The sequence below is a fragment of the Spermophilus citellus genome (genome assembly GCF_964194105.1).
Source record: "Spermophilus citellus genome assembly, chromosome: 10".
Taxonomy (NCBI): Eukaryota; Metazoa; Chordata; class Mammalia; order Rodentia; family Sciuridae; genus Spermophilus; species Spermophilus citellus.
The window spans coordinates 124102087-124120250 of NC_138197.1; the positions used below are offsets into that span (position 1 = coordinate 124102087).

At 49.2% G+C, this 18164-nt stretch overlaps 1 protein-coding gene across 6 annotated transcripts in view; it reads right to left on the bottom strand.

Moving 5' to 3' along the window:
- The window catches only part of LARGE1 (LARGE xylosyl- and glucuronyltransferase 1), a 490254-nt gene that overhangs the window by 325074 nt on the left and 147016 nt on the right, over nt 1–18164 (bottom strand). Inside the window, exon 2 of one of the 6 annotated variants that reach the window (XM_081309718.1) lies at nt 13537–13575. The exons of the other annotated variants lie outside the window; for them this stretch is intronic. Coding sequence (XP_081165844.1) covers nt 13537–13575 — 39 coding nt within the window. The remainder of the gene's footprint in view (nt 1–13536; nt 13576–18164) is intronic. 6 annotated transcript variants of the gene reach the window in all.

The window sequence follows — 18164 nt, forward strand, 5'->3', positions numbered from 1 at the left end:
ACCCGTCAGAGGTCTGCCAACGGTGAACCTTTTTCCCTCTGTTCCCAACGTTTCAACATCTCCCCGGGGAAGAGTGAGGAGAGAGATCATGGGAAGAATCGCAGAGCAGAGGCAGCGAGAAGAATCTCAGCACCAAAGACGATGACCGTCTTTCCTGACGGGCTGCATGCTATGGGGTCTGAGGCACTTGTGTGAACTGATGGCTCTCAGCTAGAGTTCCACATGGGTGGCCCTTCATGTCCTCATCCACATGCCAAGGTGGGCTCAGAGGCCAAGACAGAACTACCTCAAGAAAGGCAGAGAAGGGTTGATATCACACAGGTATCGCCTCAACTGATCATGCACCTGGGTCAGGCCCTGGAGGACCATCCCTCCCGGGAAATGGGGCAGAGCTTCTGTACACACCGGCAGCTGCATAGTGACAGAGCCCCAAAACTCCTCTTCCTCGATTCGTTCATTGATTCACCCTTTCATTCATGTGCCGATTACTGGCAGGTCAGGCTCTCCTCCGGTCCTCCTCAGACCAGCAACTCACCTGCTCTCAGGTTCTAGGGGACAACACAACATGGTCTACCAACACCCGGAGAAACAGAACACATGCTGGGCGGTGACCAGAGCTGGGAAATAAAGTGAGGGGTGGTGGGTGGGGGAAGGGGCTCTACTTCCCACAGGTACTGAGGTGGCTTCTCTAGCAGGATGAAGTGTGAACAAAGACCCACAGCAAGTGAAGGTGTAAGTCACGGGGGGGCCGTGGGGACAGTGTCCCCAGAAGGGGCGAAGCAGTGGGCGCAGCACAAACAGCTGCAGCAGGAGAACAGTGAGCAGAGGGGCGGGGCGGAGGAGCGGTGGGTCCCGGAGCTCTGGGAGGCCAACAAGGTCAGGCCTGATGGAGGACATGTGATGGAAGAAGTTGGCAGAGGTACTCTGTGACTGCACCAATTGTTGTGAGTATCCTTCTGCCATCGTGTGGGAGAAGCAGGGACACAGTTCTAAAGGCAGCAGCGGGGGGCGAGGGGGTGGTGACCTGCCACTGGACTCTGATAGTACCGCATCACAGGGCAACAGCACCAAGGGTCCACAGGGGCCTGCCGCTTCACTCAGACACATGCTCTGACTCAGGGACAGTGTCTCCCAGGCAGTGTTTATGGAACCAGAGGACCCAGAGGACCAGCCCAGCGCATAAAGCCATTATGTCTGCATACTGCTGCGTTCACTGGTACCCAGGGAGGGGGTGTCAACCCAGGGAGCAGGCCTGAGCATGGATATGGATCCTCCCCAGTTGGCCGAGCCATTGCCCTTGTGCTATACTTAGGTCACAACATAACATTCAAAGCCACCCTGGACGCCCAGGCACAGGTGTGTGATTGTCAAACCTCATCACAATCTCTAGGAAGGCAAGAACTGTAGGACCAGGTGACAGTTTTCCCTCAAGGCTCAGTGTCATGCCACGGACACAGGAAGCCCTTTAAAAAAATACTTGTTGGGTAAACAAACACTAAACAATAATTGCAGTAAGAGTGTTTTTCACAATACTTAGTGACTGCCCACCCGACGCCAGGAGTTCTCAGCCAGCGGCAATCTGCCAGTGTCTGGAGACATTTCTGGTGTCACCACGTGGGGTAGAGGTGCGGCTGGTTGGCAGGAGAGCAGGAAAGCTTTGGGCAAGGCACAAGACAGCTGCCCACAGCAAGGAATGTTCCAGCCTAAAGTGTCCAGTGCCAGGGTTGAGACACCCTGATCGTTGCATCCTCACTATTTGCTATTTTTACCACGTGAGGAGACTGGGACCTGTGATATTAACTTGCCCAAGAGAACACAGCGAGGGTCTTCTGAGCTGCAAGACGACAGCGAGGCAGGATGGCAATCGGCAAATAGACATAGACAGGCTGAGGCGACATGGGGAAAACTGAGGAGGGCAGAAGGGGACAGGACCGATGAGAGCAGCTCTAATGAGCTCTGCAGATCCGACAGGTGGCCCTGCCCATCCCCACTCTAAGTCACCAAGCTCCAGATTAAAACCACAGGCAGGGTAGATGGGCGATGTCCAGCTTTAACACATTTAGGGCCACTTTTCTCCTGCACCTAAAACATTAGCTTTGCATAAATACCTGGAGATGCACAGTTATATTTACCATCCTATTTCCTGTCCCTTTTCCTCAGAGAAGGTGGGAAGAACCCAGGGCCTGACCATAAACTTCTCCCTAATTTCCAAAAATGACCACAGACATTTTCCCCGTGCCCAGCCATGCATCAGGAATGTAGATATTCTAACACAAGAGGTAAAGGTCCCTCTTCACCTGGAGCCTATGTAAAGGACTCCTTGCTTATCCAGGACCGGGGAGGGGGAGAGTCCCCTCCCATGCTGATTGGGGTACCATGCAGGGTCTCTGCCTGACTCATTCTCTGAGCAGCAGCAGATGGGGGCAGGAGGTGGGAAGAATTCTCTTCTCACTTGGGTCATGCCTCCCAGCCTCTGTCAATATTTACCTCTCTGGTCAATAAATCCTGATGTCATTTTAATAGAAATCAATACCTACTTAATGGCAAAGGAACGGAAAATTAAGGCAATATGGGCAAAGGGAAGAGAGGTTTTGAGAGGAGATGTGAGTAGATTCAGAAAAGTAATGTGGAGAGAATCAGTTTGCCAGCGCCCGCATTGACAGGAAATGCTGGCAGGGGAAAGAAGCCACCCAAAGGTCAAGATGACAAGGAGAGGCCATGGGGTATCAGCAGATGGTTATGGGGTGTCCTGAATTGGTCCTCAAAAAGAATGGGGCTTTCTACTTCTTACGGCAATATTGTGACACTGCTGTTGATAAAAATCAAAAACTGTCAATCTGACATTTAGGGGATTATATCAAATAATGGAACTTGGCCTGGTTTGATTAGGTTGTTCAATTTGCACCCCACTCTGTGCTATGCCTTGAACTTGGGGTGACCCATTCACCATGTGACTCAATCTTCCATTAAATGAAGCAGTAGATATCACCAGCACACACATACTGCAGGTGGGTCCCAAGGCAATAAAGGGGCCAACTCTGTTGCTAAACCAAGTAAAGCAAGAGAAAGAACAGGCACTCACATCCGACTGTGCCTTAGGCTCTGTGCACCCCACTACCCTGTAGGAACGTGTATGGAGCTGGGCAACAGAAGACGAAGAGAAAACCCTGTGCCTTCAAAGTACATGATGGGTGACATTTAATGGGGACAAAATTAAGCCTATTTTCCCTTGTGTTTGAGGAAGTATGCAAACATATGGTGCTTACCTTCTTTGGGAAATGTTACTATCAGGTGTGTTGCACAGATGAAGAAAGGAAGGCACAGAAGATTCCCAAGAGTATCCAGGATCACCCAAAACCCTAAGGCAGCTGGTACCAGGTCCACTCCCTAAAGTACTAGCTTGAGAAATGAAGGTCAAGGTCAGTGACGAGGGAAAGGAGAATGCCTGAGGCTGGGCAAGGTCAGGGTAAGCTTTCTAGAGGAGGGGAGGGGAGATCTGAGCCAGAGCAGAGCCTTCAAAGCAGCAGCTGGGGCTGAGGGACAGGAGCAAAGGCCCAGGGACTGTAAGGGCCTTCGAGAGCCAGGCAATGGGCGTGGCTGACATCACTGGCAACACACGCCCAGGGTCCACGGAAACTGCGTTCACACCCAAGTCTGAGCCAGAAGGGACCAGCACAAAGTCCTTCGAAGGGTTCCCCATCATCTCAACACCCACTTCTGTGCTCAGGGCCCTGCCTACCTGAGCAGCCCCAACTCCCCTCGCCATCTCCCAGCTCACTGCTGACACTCCTGTAGGCACACAGGTTGCTCCTCCAGCCTGGATACTCTCTATCCTGCAACACAACACATTTCTCTGGGACATATTCCAGGTAGAGCATCTGTGAGAAGTTGTCCTTGGAGCTCCAGGATGGATCCACTCCCAAGTGGCCACGCTCCACCCAGCAGATAGGATGCCAGCTTGGACTGGCCTGCCCTGCCTGGCTTCGTGACCAGGAAAAACCCATGGGTCTACATGGGCAAATCCTGGCATGAGACAGACACTCAATAAATATCCTACTAGCCAGGCACAGTGGTGCATACCTGTAATCCCAGTGGCTTGGGAGGCTGAGGCAGGAGGATTATAAGTTCAGAGCCAGCCTCAGCAATAGCGAGGCACTAAGCAACTCAGTGAGACCCTGTCTCTAAATAAAATACAAACTAGGGCCGAGGATGTGGCTTAGTGGTTGAGAGCCCCTGAGTTCAATCCCTGGTACCCCAAAATAAATAGATAGATAGACAGACAGACAGACGGACAATATCCTACTAATAGAAGATTAAGGACGAAGGAAGGACACAATACAGAGTTAAATGAGTTATTCTTGGTCGATAGCTGGCCTCAGTTTTCAATGTTGCAAAGGAATATTAACCATATTTCTTTGTCTGGTAATACCTGTTTTAAAAAAATACAGGAGTTCAAGGTTATTAACTGTCATAGAGACAAGTAATTTTTGGAATAAACCTATATTTCAGAATAGAAACCAATTTATTTAGTGTCACCATAAAATGATGCATACTGAAGATAAACTAATCCAAATATACTGATAAGAATTCTCACTTCATTTATAATATAAACCTTAATTTCTGCCCTCCCCCAAATGAACTGACTTGCAATTAAAATTATATGTATATGAAACACCAAAGTGTGGTTAAGGAAGAGGAGACTCATAATGAGGTAAGAAGTGAGGAAGAAAATAATTAGATAACGTCATAGCAAATGATACTGATTGCAGCCACAGCAGGCCTGGCACAGAAGGGCCACTGAACACCAACATGAAAAACAGGTCAGGTACCAGCTCTTCAGGGGACATAAACCATCACCAATGCATTCCCGTAGACGATGGATCAAATACGCTTTCTATGCCCAACATCGTGGGGGAAAAATGTGCTGATAATATGATAGATTACATTGTGGCCCTTCAGGTTCTCTACATCTGTCTGCTTCACAGTAGTCAAGTTAGGAAGCTTTCCATTTACTACCGCTAAAAAGGCCAATACCCCGAGTGCCGTTTAGATTGGCCTTCCAAGTCCAGCCCCAGCTGCAAAGGAAGTTGAGGACAGCCGTGAAGATCCACAGGGAAAGCAGGATGGACGTGGCCGGCCACTCCCTGGACTGATTCCCACAGTTTCAAGATCATTCTCTCTGCTTTCGTGGGAGCTGTTAACCAGGAGCTGGTGTGCAGGAGGCCAACATGGCTGCAGAGACCCCACTGCCTGTCCTCTCAGTGCTCCAGCAAGTATTCACGGAGGACCCAGTCAATGCCAGGCACAGCTCTCATAGATGCATTTAATAACGAGCAGCCTGACAAATCCCTATCCTCATGAAGTATGTTTGTGTGCAAGCAGGTGTGCATGTGTGTATGAGAAAGGGTGCTTGTGTTGACAGAGATGTGTTCATCAAAAAACTTGGAATGGAACCACCATTTGACCTAGTTACCCACTCCTTGGTTTATACCCAGAGGACTTAAAATCAGCATACTAGAGTGACATCAACGTTCATGGAAACTCAACTCACAATAGCTAAACTTTGGAACCAACCTAGGTCCCCTTCAACAGATGAATGGATAAAGAAAATGTGGTCTATATACACAATGGAGTATTACTCAGCCTTAAAGAAGAATGAAATTATGGCATTTGCTGGTAAATGGATGGAGCTGGAGAATACCATGCTAAAGGAAAATAAGCTAATCTCAAAAAACCAAAGGTTAAATGTTTTCTCTGATAAGCAGGTGCTAATTCACAATAAGCGGGGGTGGGGGGGTGGGGGTGGAATAGAGGTGCTTTGGACTAGACAGAGGGGAGTGAAGGAAGGGGAGAGGATGTGGGGGAGGAAGAAGAAGAGAGTGAATCAGACATTATTACCCTATACAAATATATGATTACATATAATATTACATTATTATCCTATATACATATATGATGACATGACCAGTGAGATTCTACATCATGTGTAACCAGAAGAATGAGAAATCATATTCCACTAGAATAAATTCTAAAAAGTAGCAGGTAGTAAGGGGAAAAATAAAGTGGGCATGCATGATGAGCCACGCAGGAGGTTTGTGTGTTTAGATGGAGTGATCAGAGGGGACTTGCTCAGACGACAGAATTTGAGCAAAATTTGGATATCTAAGAAAAAAACTTCAGGAATGGAAATAGCCAGGTGCATTCGTCAGAATTCTGGCAGCAAAGAGATGGTACAATGAGGAATTTGAGGGCAATATCACAAAAGAGTAGAATGGTAGCTGCCAGGGATAGGGGAGAAGAACAGGGAGGGATTCATTTAAGGTACAGAGTTGCAAGCTATGCAACACAGTGAGTCCTCAAGATTACCGCACGGCACACCAACTAGAGCTAAGCATACAGCAGGGTAGATTTTGTGTTAAGTCTTCTTATCACAAAATCATCATCATCATCATCATCATCATCAACAAAGAAGCACAAGGAAACTTGGAAGGCGATGGATGAGACTGTGGCTCCATGGAGGTTCGCTCATGTCTGAACTCATCAACTCACATCATTACATATGACATTTTTTTGCATGTCAATCACATTTCCATAAAGTAGTTTGAAAAAGAAACCAACAAGGCAGCTTTAGATGTCATCATTGGAGCAATAAGTGATCTACTTAAGCATCCTTGCCACAGCCGACCTTTGACTACAGGAGAATAATGCTTATGCATGTCAACTGCTTTGCTTCTGTCCAGCTATACGGTGTACTCTGAAATTACCTTATATACAGATCACTGAATTCATTGGAGAGGAAAGAAAAGAAGCAATAAGAAAAGAGGCAGGATTGGGGGAAATCATAAATTTCCATAGTCCAAAGTTAGTAATGGCAGGAACCATGCCACATGCCTGAAATAGCCCCAGAAGGAGGCTAGGAATGTGCGAGAAGTGGTGCACACAGAGGGACCGCTGCAGCAGCTGAGAGGCCCCTGGAGAGACCCTCAGCCTCCCTCTTTTCCCTTCTGCTCATCTCCTGTCTGAATCTTCCCAACAGTGGGCCAGAAAGGCTGCGGATGCCCACCAAACCTGTCAGGCTGAGACCACAGAACAGGGCAGAGAAGGGGAAAAGATCTGGAAGGAACAGGACACTTCCAGCATGCAGGGAAAATCCCCGAGGATCAAGGACAAATTGACCAATGTCCAGGAGTAAAGAGAAGGGGCCTGGAGCATCAGCACAGAACACAAGGCAGCCTCCCCAGGAGCTCCTGGAGGCTTGTTGGTCATTGACAGGTGTCCATAATGCATGGCATAGGCACATGTCCCAGGGGGTCAGGAGTCAGGGAGCAAAGGAAGACGGAGGGTACAGATCTTTTGCAAAGCTCAACAAAATAGTGGGTGTGGCTGCATTAGTAAGATGTGCTTTACAGTCTTTCTAGTCAAAGGCTGTGGCCACCCTCGAGTTCTCATCAGAGGCCACTGAGTGCCCCTCCTTGGATGCCACAGCTGCCATTCACTGCAGCCTCTTTCCCAGGGATCTGCCCGTCAAGCCCTGCATGGGCCTAAGGGCCTTTGCACATGCTTTTCTCTATGTCTAGAACACCATCCGCCATCCAGACAAATCATGGCCTGTGTGGATGACACCTCCTGTACCCAGCCTTTCCTCATGACCAGCTCTGGAGCATGGGGGTCCTGTTCTAAGGCCCAGAGCACCCTGTGCTAACTCCCGTCATATCATTTATGGTTCTACATTTAAATTTGATTCACTCATCCCTCATATCACCTCCCAAACTATGGACACTTGCCAGGGCAGGAGCTGACTGCTTTGACCTGTGTACCCCTCACACGCAACAGAGGTCAGGGCACGAAGCTGGCACTCAGATGTTAATTGAATGCCTAAAGTGATAAATCTATAAAAGTCACACAGCAGTGAGTGGCAGACTCTGGAAATTTCGTTCCTGGTCCCGGGCTCTTTGATATACAGGAACTATTCTATTTTTGATCCTTACCCCATTCCTGAAGATGACACGACTCCAGAATCACAGGAATGTGATGAATAGCTTACAACCAGCGACACACTCTGCCGCTCAGAATGACAACATTAACTTAATGAACTTAAACACTGGTGAACTTTTTAACACATTCTACGTTATTTACACTGGGAAATGCACGCCTGAGATTGCTTGCCAAAGAGGGACTCAAACAGAGAGGACACATATATCTTTCAAATGTTAATTTGCTTTTTAAACCTTGAGCTTTGATGCAAGTTGGCTTTTCTCTTTTGAAACAAGGAAATCAAGAGGGATTGGCTGATTTTTTTTTTTTACCCATCTACCCATCCAACCATCTGTTTATCCATCCATCTACCATCTATACATGGATCTGTTCGTCCATCCATCCATCCACCCACCCATCCACCCCTTCACCCTTTCTAAATGATGGTTACCTCACTAGGTCTAAGGAATGCACAGGGATAAGCCTTACCCACCACGGTCTATTTAGAGACAAACAGAATTGGATCCAACATGATCATCAGATGACAAGGGTCCAGGAGACACCGCAGAAGTGAATGATTTGATGCGGCGAGGTTGAAAAGCCACCGTATTCTTGGAGAGGGTGTATATTAGTTCCCTAGGACTGCCATAGCCAAGTACCACAAACTGGGTGGCTTTGAAGTCAGAAATGTGTCCTCCCACAGTTTGGGGGGCTGGAAGTCCCAGATCACACAGCGGCAAGGTGGGTTCCTTGGAAGGCTGGGAGGGAGACTTGGTCTCTTAGCTTCCTGTGACCTCTGGTGTTCCTTGCTGGGAATGGCCTTGCCCCCGTGGGCCTTGTTCCCATCATACTGCATCTGTACTGTCAGCCCCCGTGTTCATGTGGCCCTCTTCATAACCACACGGGGAAGCTGGATTTAGGGCCACCCTGATGACCTCACCTTAAGACCATCATCTGCAAAGACTCAATTTCCAAGTAAGGGCACGTTCCTGGGCACCGGGGATGAGGACTTGCTACCCTACATCCTGAACATGGCAAAAGCCAGATCTGAGAGGCAAATATGAATGTGTCAGCAGGTGACAGCAAAAGGCAATGATGTCATCAAAGGAGTGGAGAACGGAGTTCTTGGGGCTAGGGGGCCAGCGGGTGCAGCTGACAGGGGCCACAGCGCTCGAGTTTAGCCTGTTCGTGACAAGAAGCCACAGAAGGAATCGGATTCCGGGAATCATGCAAGAGCACTGTGCTTTGAAGGACTCTTGACATCTGCAAGATATCTTCTTTATTTTGTTCTTTTATTTGTTTCCTTTTGTCCCTAGAGAGAGTGTGGGTGTCACATTCGACCTTCATACTCCCATGAGGGAGGAGAGTGTGTGGTTTGTGTTTCTCTTTCCTAATAACCTAGGCCTGGGTTGGCCCGAAAAATAAATGACAAGTCATCACAGTGTCCTTCTCACACTCCTGTTCAGTCTGAGAGATGGGGCGGCCATGCGCATCAGCCATCTGGGACAGGAGGACACGTAACCAGGGGACACCATCCACGCCCTCATGCTGCCAGTGAAGCCTCACTTCCTGTCCCTAGAATGGAGTGGGTCAACTGGGGATATCCAAGCCGACCCACACAGGTCCTCTTAGCAGTGTCCACAGGACATATGACACCCCAAATTATGGTATTTGGGCATAAAGAGTACTTTGAGCTGAAGGCATTTGGAAAGCAATTCATAAAAGAAAATCTCTTTGCCTATGTTACGAAATAAATTCACAAAGGTACAGGTGTTCCCCCTCCTCTCTCCACTAGGAAGAACAAAGGTCCGTCACCAAAGACACTTGAGACCTTCCTTGGCTTGGAGAAGGCACCAGAGGAAGCTCCACAGCACACACCTGGTGTCTGCCTGCCCACAGGTGGGTGTCCCTGGGGACGCGGTCTTTTCCCTTGGTCCCGTTAAGTCTGTAAACATTTACTGCTCTTGGTTAAAGATGTTGTATAGTAATCCCCTTTATCATGGAAGATGTGCTGCAAGACGCCCCGTGGATTCCTGAAACCCTGGAGACCACTGAACCCTGTATGTACTGAGCCCTTTTCCTCCTACACGTACACACCTGGGATAGGCTCCCACCCTTTCACTAACAGGGTGTGCTTACAGCATCTCTTTGACACACCCAGACCGAAGGCATCACTACTTGTGATGGTTTGGATGTGAGTGTCCCCTGAGAGATCCCGTGTTGAGGCAGGGGTGCTCAGAGCTGAAATGACCAGACCATGAGAGCTGGAGCCTAAGCAGTCCACCTCTGTGAGTGGAGGGACTGGGTGGTCACCAGGCAGGTGGGTTGTGGCTGGAAGAAGTAGGTCAGTGGTGGGGGGTGCCTCTGGGGTCTCTGTTTTGTCCTGGCTCCTTGATCTCTCCTGCCAGCTGTCAGGAGTTGGGCGGTTTCCTCCTCCACACCCCTGCTCCATGTTTTGCCTCCCCTGGGGTCCAAGGCAATGGAGTGGGTCAACAGGAGCCAAAATTAGGTTTCTCTCCCCTACACTGTTCCTGTGGGTCACGGCAAAGCAAAACTGACTGACACACCCCGCTTGAGCTTTGGGGTCGTTATTAAGTAGAAGGAGGCTTTCCTGAACACCAGCTCCGCAGCACAGCCACACCTGGTCTCCTGCCCAGGATGGCTGAGGGCTCCCAGGAAGCAGGGTCAGAGGGTGGAAAGGATGGACAAGGGGACCAATCACACCCTGGGCTGGACAGGGTGGGGCAGTGTGAGACTTCAGAATGCTACTCAGAACAGCAGAGACTTAAAATGCATGAACAGTTCATTTCCAGAACTTTCCATAAATATTTTCAGACTGAGGTTGACCTCAGGGGACTGAAACCCTAGAGAGAGAAACTATGAGTGGGAGTGGGGACAACCCCATAAGCCAAGTTCTTAGCCCCCTCGTGGAGAATTACTCATCCCTTGGGTTTCTCCTATGAATATACGAAGAACACGTCACGGGACTTCTGTGTTTGTCTCTTCCTACTCTGTCTTTTGCTCCAGGGATCTGTCCCCGCTCAGAACTATGGGTAGAGGGGAAATTGCTTTCTTCTCCTCTACAAAGGTATCTCAAGGAACACCATGGGGTGGGGAGCTGCCAACAGAAAGGACAGGTGAGCAACCCAACTCCCCTGGTCCTGTTTGAACGTGAGGGTCTCTATTTTTTGTCTTTTTTGAGAAATGCCTTTACTGAAGCACAATCAATAAAGCCATGCCCCACCCGCCTACGGCCACCGCCAACGTGGTCTGTTCAAATTAGGGTGGACAGATGAGGCGCCAGCTCCCGTATCCCAATCATTGCACCTCAGAACACTCCTTTCTGGGGAAGCCACGCATCCAAACCAGAACAAGTAGTAATGACGTCAGTCCAGATGTATCAAAACAGAAACTGTCCGCACACCCTGTAAGTGAAAGGGCGCGAACCGTCACAGGCATGTGACAAAATGGACTGTTGTAATGTGTCATTTTAGTAGTGATTAGAGCAGTCACAGACCTGTACAGCCCTCATTGCCATCTGGTCCCAGAGCACTTTCATCACCCAAATAAGAAACCTTGTACTCATTTGCAGTCTGTCTCCATGATCCTCTCCCCCAACCCCTGGACCCCACTGATGGCTCTCTGGATTGGACAATTCTGATATTTCATATGAACCAGAATCACACATCACAAGGGCTTGTATGTCTGGCCTCAGTCATGTCATAGCATGTGTCAGGACTACACATATCTTAATAACTGAATAATACGCCATTGCAGGCTGTGTTTGTCCACTGATCACCCGACGAATGGACATTTGTGCGGTATCCTCTTTTTGGTTATTACAAATGGTGCCACAGTGAAATTGTTGCTCAAGTTTTATTTGAGTGCCTGTTTTCAAGTTCTTCTGGGCACACACCTAGGAGTAGAATTGCTGGGTCCTATGCTAATGCTCCATTCAATTTTTTTTTTGAGGCACTGCCTAAATATTTTCCATTTTATCATCCTACTGCAATTCAGAAGGGTTCCAATTGCTCCACATCTTCCGTGAGACTTGTTTGTTTCCAGTCTTGATAACAGCCACCTCAGTCAGTGTGAATTGGTATCGCATTGCGGTTTTGATTGCATTTCCTCCGTGACTAATGATATTGAGCATCTTTTCATGTGTCTTTGGCCATTTTTATCTCTTCTCTGCAGATATGTTCATTCCAATCCTTTGCTCATTTTTAAATTAGGTTATTTGTCTCTTCACCATCAAGTTTTGAGAGTTCTTCAGCTCTTCTAGATACAAGCCCCTAACTGGATACACATAACGGCAAACATTTTCTCCGTTTTGTGTTTTTTCACTTTCTCGGTGGTACCCTTTGAGACACGAAAGATCTCTGTTCTGAAGTCCGATGTACATACTTCCCTCTCTCTTGCTTGTGCTTTTGGCGTCCATTGCCCAGTACAAAGTCATAGGGATCTACTCCTCTTAAGATCGTAGCGTTTTAGCTTGGACATTTAGATCTATAATCTACTTTGACTTGATTTTCATTTTGATCCTTGACCGAGGGAAGAAATCCATATGAGTTGTTGAGCATGCCCAGTCCACCTTATTTTACAGACTGTAGTGAGGAGGAACAAATTTCCCATGGCACCCATGAGTCTGAGACATGGCTGGCCTCAGATGCGGGCTTTTTGCCTCCTGTCGGCAGAAGCTTGGCCAGAGCACCCCACATGCACTCAGTCCAGATACCGTGCAGATGAGAAGGGGTGCTCCCCTCTCCCATGGGCAGCTGTGGTACCCCCATGTAAACACTGGGTTCAGAGGGGCAGCGGCTCAGAACAACCCTGCCTCATCTGCTATTTGGTCCCAGACTGTTTTTCTAATTCTTCTCAGGTCTTAAACCTTGCCCCTCAGCCTACCCAGATGTCTGGGGGAATTGAGTGTCTTCCTTAACTCCCCCTTCCCTATTTGGGGTTTTACTTCATCTAGTTCACTCAAGTGAATTCATTGAGAACTTACTACATGCCCTGTGGTTGGTCCTAGAGACACAAAATTGGCTAAAATGGCACATCACTGCCCTGGAGATGTCATTGGAGAAGAGGCGACACACACTCCATATAGCATTTCACCACCTGCTCTATATGTGTAACTGTTGATATTAATCCCCACATGCCTGGCTCTGCTTTGGGATTAAGTGTCTGACTTAACCCTGTTTAAGCTTTGCAGGTAGCAGCAGCCCTGTCCCACCATTTAAGGACTGCAGACACACTGCAGGGCAAAGCCCTCTCCACCCTGCAGAGGCCAAGCAGGGAGGACAGCAGGAGCCAAAGCCACGGGAGTGGAGAGACGTCAAGAACCAGGGAAATGTGGTGGAGCTTTCATGGTGGAATTTCTTCCCCTGGGAAAAGCAGAGGCAGGCAAAGATCAGAGCATAACGGCAGCGGCCAAGTGAGGGGATAAGTGAGCAGGAGGCGTCTGGTTCCGAGGAGACAGGGATAGGGCACAGGCCAATGTCAGATTCACACCCACAGGCAGAAGAGCCAGCCAGGACCTGGGAGAACCACCCAGACACCTGCCTTTGAAGAGCAATACATCCTCTGTGCCTGTGAGACCATCTGCAAAAAAAAAGAAATTAAAAAATGCCACCAACTCAAAGGCAAGTGGCATGAAAGTATTCAGTGGGAGGGTCTGGTCTGAGGGCAGGAGGTGGAGAGGAGGCTGCTTCATGCCTCATCATCATACTTGTATTTCAGGTAATCGAATTTGGTTCTTAGTGCTAATGTCATTTTCTGCTAATTTGATGTCCCAAGAATCCCTCCGAGTAAGAAGATTGCTGGTGGAATGTAAATGGAGCACATTCTGAGCTCAAGAAGCAAACCAGGTGTGCCAAGAGGGTGAGCAAAGGCCAGCCCTGCAGAGCCTTGGGAGTTAAACCTGCCCTGGGTGGGGTGGGGGTGAGGGCTGCTTGCTAAGCGGAGGGGCGCTGTTCCTTGACACTTTACCTGGTGAACACAAGCTAATCAGATGCTCCAGCACCAGGGAGCTGAAGAGCCATCAGGGCAGGGCAGGCCTCGGACCACTCAGGTGGGAGGAGAGGTGGGTAGGGCACTGAGGAGCAGGGAACCAAGCTCTGCTGCAAAGGAGCATGAAGCATCCTTCTGTCCCCAGTTGTGGCAGGAGTAAGGGACCACACTTGCCTGTCATGCTGGACCTCTCCCTGTTCACACCTGCTGCACAGTGTACTTATTTAGGACATCTTGCATTCTTAAAAGAATTCCAGTTCTGACAACGAATGGTACCATCATCCTAGCTGCAAGGGCAGAGTGTGAGAGAGTCAAAGAATACAGGAAATAACGGGGTCCCTGCTGCAAGCCACGCAGTAGACACACTTCACCTCCAGATCTCAGTTTCCACATCTGAAAAATGGGACAACAGTATGTATCTGGTAAGGCGATGTGTGAGGACTGAACAGGATCCGGTGTAGAATCTACTCCACTGCACAACGCCGGGCACAGGTAGAAACTTGAGGGAGGTTATTATTGGCAGTTGGTTTAAACATTAGGAGCCCGGGATGCCAGGCTTCCAGAATATCTCCTTTCTGCCCCGATCCTGACTACTGTGGGCCTCCCTGCCTCTTGCCTCTACCATTGCATCCAACATTCTCAGTTCCCAACTCCTCATAGATCAGAAAGGCCTGCGGGTCCTGGAGTCTTCTCCCAAGGCTGAGTAGAAACCCAAAGCCCACAGCTCCAAGCTGTGGCATTGCCCACATCTAAGAGGCAACAGAAGACAAGGAGGCCCTGAGTTCCTGTTTGAGGGACGAGTCCCTCTCCCGCTCCCCCCCTTCCTGCTCCTGGCTGTGGTGTTCATGACAACAGCAGCAGCTCAGCTCTGGGTGCAGGGAGGCTAGGGAGGGTGCTAGAGAAGCAAACTGCATCTGCGGAAGCAGGTGACCCAGCGTGCTCCAGACAGGGGTTCACTGTACCGTCCCTGAGCTGGATGGGGGCTGAGAGGGAGGGGAGAAGGACAGAAAAAAATGGAGCTCCTCGCTGGCCTGATGAAGATTAATGTCTCCTCCCCAATGTGATGAGGTGACTTAATCGCTGCTATTAATACAGAATCAGTGAGAGTCAAAGATGGGGCCTGCCGGGAATGGAAGGTGGTGAGGGGTCTCCAGGGTGTGGGTGCAGAAGTTGAAAGGGAGACCCCGAACGTTTGAAGACGCAGTGGATTTCTGGAAGGCTCCAAAGTGACTGCAGAGACTGCTGGCGGAGACACGGCAGGGTACCACACGGTGCTCTGGGCTTGCTTTGTTGCTTGTCCTTCTAAAATCATGTGACTGCGGAGCAAGGGGCACATGCCTGTAACTCCAGCCACTGGGGAGGCAGCCTCAGCAACATAGGGAGGCCCAAAGAAACCAAGTGAGGCCCTGTCTCAAAACAAAAAATAAGAAAGAAAGAAAGAAAAAAAAAAGCAGGCATAGGATGTAGCTCAGTGGTAAAGCGCCCCTGTACAACAAACAAACAAACAAATAAATGAAGTCACATGACTGGCTTGGTTAAACATGCTGGTCTCAAAGGCCACACTAGCTATTGGGCCACGATTTCAGCAGACATGGATCTCGACTGTCACCATCCAGTGCCATCCTCAGCAGCCCATCCAATGACAAAGCTCAGCTATGGCCTTAGACTCCTCACTCCCTGGCCCATTTCTCATCCCACCTTGTCATGTTTCCCAAGAGACACTGTCCTCCTTTCTTTGAAGTCCCCAGCCAATTAAGTGTCCCTCCTGGTTTTCAAACACCAGCGCATGTACATTTATCTTTTATGACAGCAAGTATCTTGGACTGTGATTGTGAGCGCTCCCTGCAAAGGAGTCGGCTGCTCTCAGCCTCAACTGTGGTCTCCCATCATCCCGGGACCCCCCGCCCTTACCCATGAACCAGTGTCCCATCCCCTCATCTCCAGGTTTCCTACAAAGACCCATCACCCTCAGGGAATGGCCCTGTGAAGAAAGGTCATTACCACCTAGACCAGCAAAAGACCAATTCTCTTGAGAGCGAGGACCATGTTTTAATCAGATCTGTCTTCCTCTGGCTCTGGGTCAGGATCAAACAGGTCCCCAGTGCTTTATTAATATGTGCTCAATGGCCTAAGAGGGGAAAAGGGGGTAGAAAGGAAGGGAGGCACAAAAAATTAGCTGTCTGCCCAGGGAAAACCTCAGCACCCAGGAAGAAAGTGCCAAGACGTGGGCGATCATGAGACCCTGCAGCCCCTCCTCACCTGAGGTCCATTCTGGATCTCCCAAAGGCACAACATAAAAAAGAGCAGAAGGGGTGCTGGGCCTGCTTTTAACTGGAGGACAGTCGCCCAGGTTGTGAATAACGTGCCCCCGCAGGTCGGAGGAAGGCAAATCAAAAGTGTCCGAAATGGAACCACTATTCCACGCCTGAGTTCATCCCCACCACGGCCCGCACAGAGGGGTCTTGGAGGACCAAGAGCCAGTTTGAATGTCAAGGCACTTTCAGGAACACCCACAACAGAAAAATCAATTGTTAGTCACTGGGATTGGCTGTCAACGACCCAGTGGAACAGAGACTCTTGTCAACACCCAAGGGTGCTTCAGGCACACACAGGACGCCACGCCAGCAACGGCACCCAACCCTGCTGGGCTGGAGTCTGAGAGCCGCAGGTTTCTGCTGAGGCACCAGGGTGCCCTGCACACACCCTTGATTAGTTTTTCCTTAAACCACAGACAGGATGCAAAGATCCCCTGAGAGGGCCGCAGAGGAGCCGAGGCACCCAGGAGCGCAACAGAGCACCTGGAACTACAGGTGACCCGGAGCTGGAGTAGCCTGGCCTGCCACAGCCCCACCTGAACCCCACCTTTCCAAACCATGGCCAGGAGGGGCACGCAAGAGAAGAAAGGGAATCCAGGCCAGGGGCCTGCCCTCCCTCCCAATGAAACCCTGTTGGGGACAAAGAACTCCTCCTTAGCTGAGAGTCCAGCAGAATCTGCTTCAGCTCTTCAGAGACCACACTTCCAACCACTCACAAATGAGAAACGTGTTTTCCACTGGCTGCCATGGGTTTCTAGGGCATTTTACCTCTTGGTGCCTCAGTTCCCCAATCTGTAAGATGGGGCCGGCAATGCCTTTTATCTCTATGTGCTGAGATAACAGCCCGTGAGCACGGGCATGGCCCTGCAGGCACCCGGGTACCACCACCTCTGGTGCCTAGCTGGTTGACCTCGGGTGGGTATTCAAGCTCTCTGAGCCTCAGCTTTCTCACCTGTAAGCAGGTGAGTGGAACAACAGGACCAACTCCACAGGTGGCTGAGAGGACTGAGTAAGCCAATCTGTGTAAATCACAGAGAACAGCACTGGCCTACAGCATGTTCCTTCTTTTCTTCTTAATACATGACAGTAGAACGTATTTTGACACCTATACCCACCTATATGGAGTAAACTTCTCATTCTTCTGGTTGTACATGATGGGCATGGGTCATGTATTCATTTATGAACATAGGAAAGTCATGTCCAATTCATTCTACCAGCCTTCCTACTCCCAATGCCCCTCCCTTACTTTCATTCCCCTTTAACTAACCCAAAGTACTTTTATTTTTCCCTACCCCCTCCCTTATTGTGATTTAGCATCTACACATAAGTGAGAGCCTTCATCCTTTGGTTTTTGGGGACCAGCTTATTTCACTTAGCATGATAGTCTACAATTCCATCCATTTACCAGCACATGCCATAATTTCATTTCTCTTTATGGATGAGTAATATTCCATTGTGTATAGGTACCACAATTTCTTTATCCATTCATTTGTTGAAGGGCACCAAGTCTGGTTCCATAATCTAACTCTTATGAAGGGAGTGGCTATAAACATTGATATGGCATCTTTACTATATTTATTGAGCAACAACTATGTGCCAGAAACAGATTTCTAACACTGTATTTTATTTGCAATTACAGACTGAAGTTTATTGCTAAGTGACCTCATCAGAAGTGAAAGTCATAAAACAAGTAGCAGCAATTTACTGAAAGCCAAGCATGTGCCAGTCGTCTCCCTCGCCACGCTCCGGAATGCTCCATCTGCACAGAGGGCGTCGCTGCTTCCGCTCACCCATGAGAAAGCTGAGAGCAGGGACGAGATGAGCCGTGGTCACACAGCGGGCAAGAGCCCCCTGACTGTGTCCCTT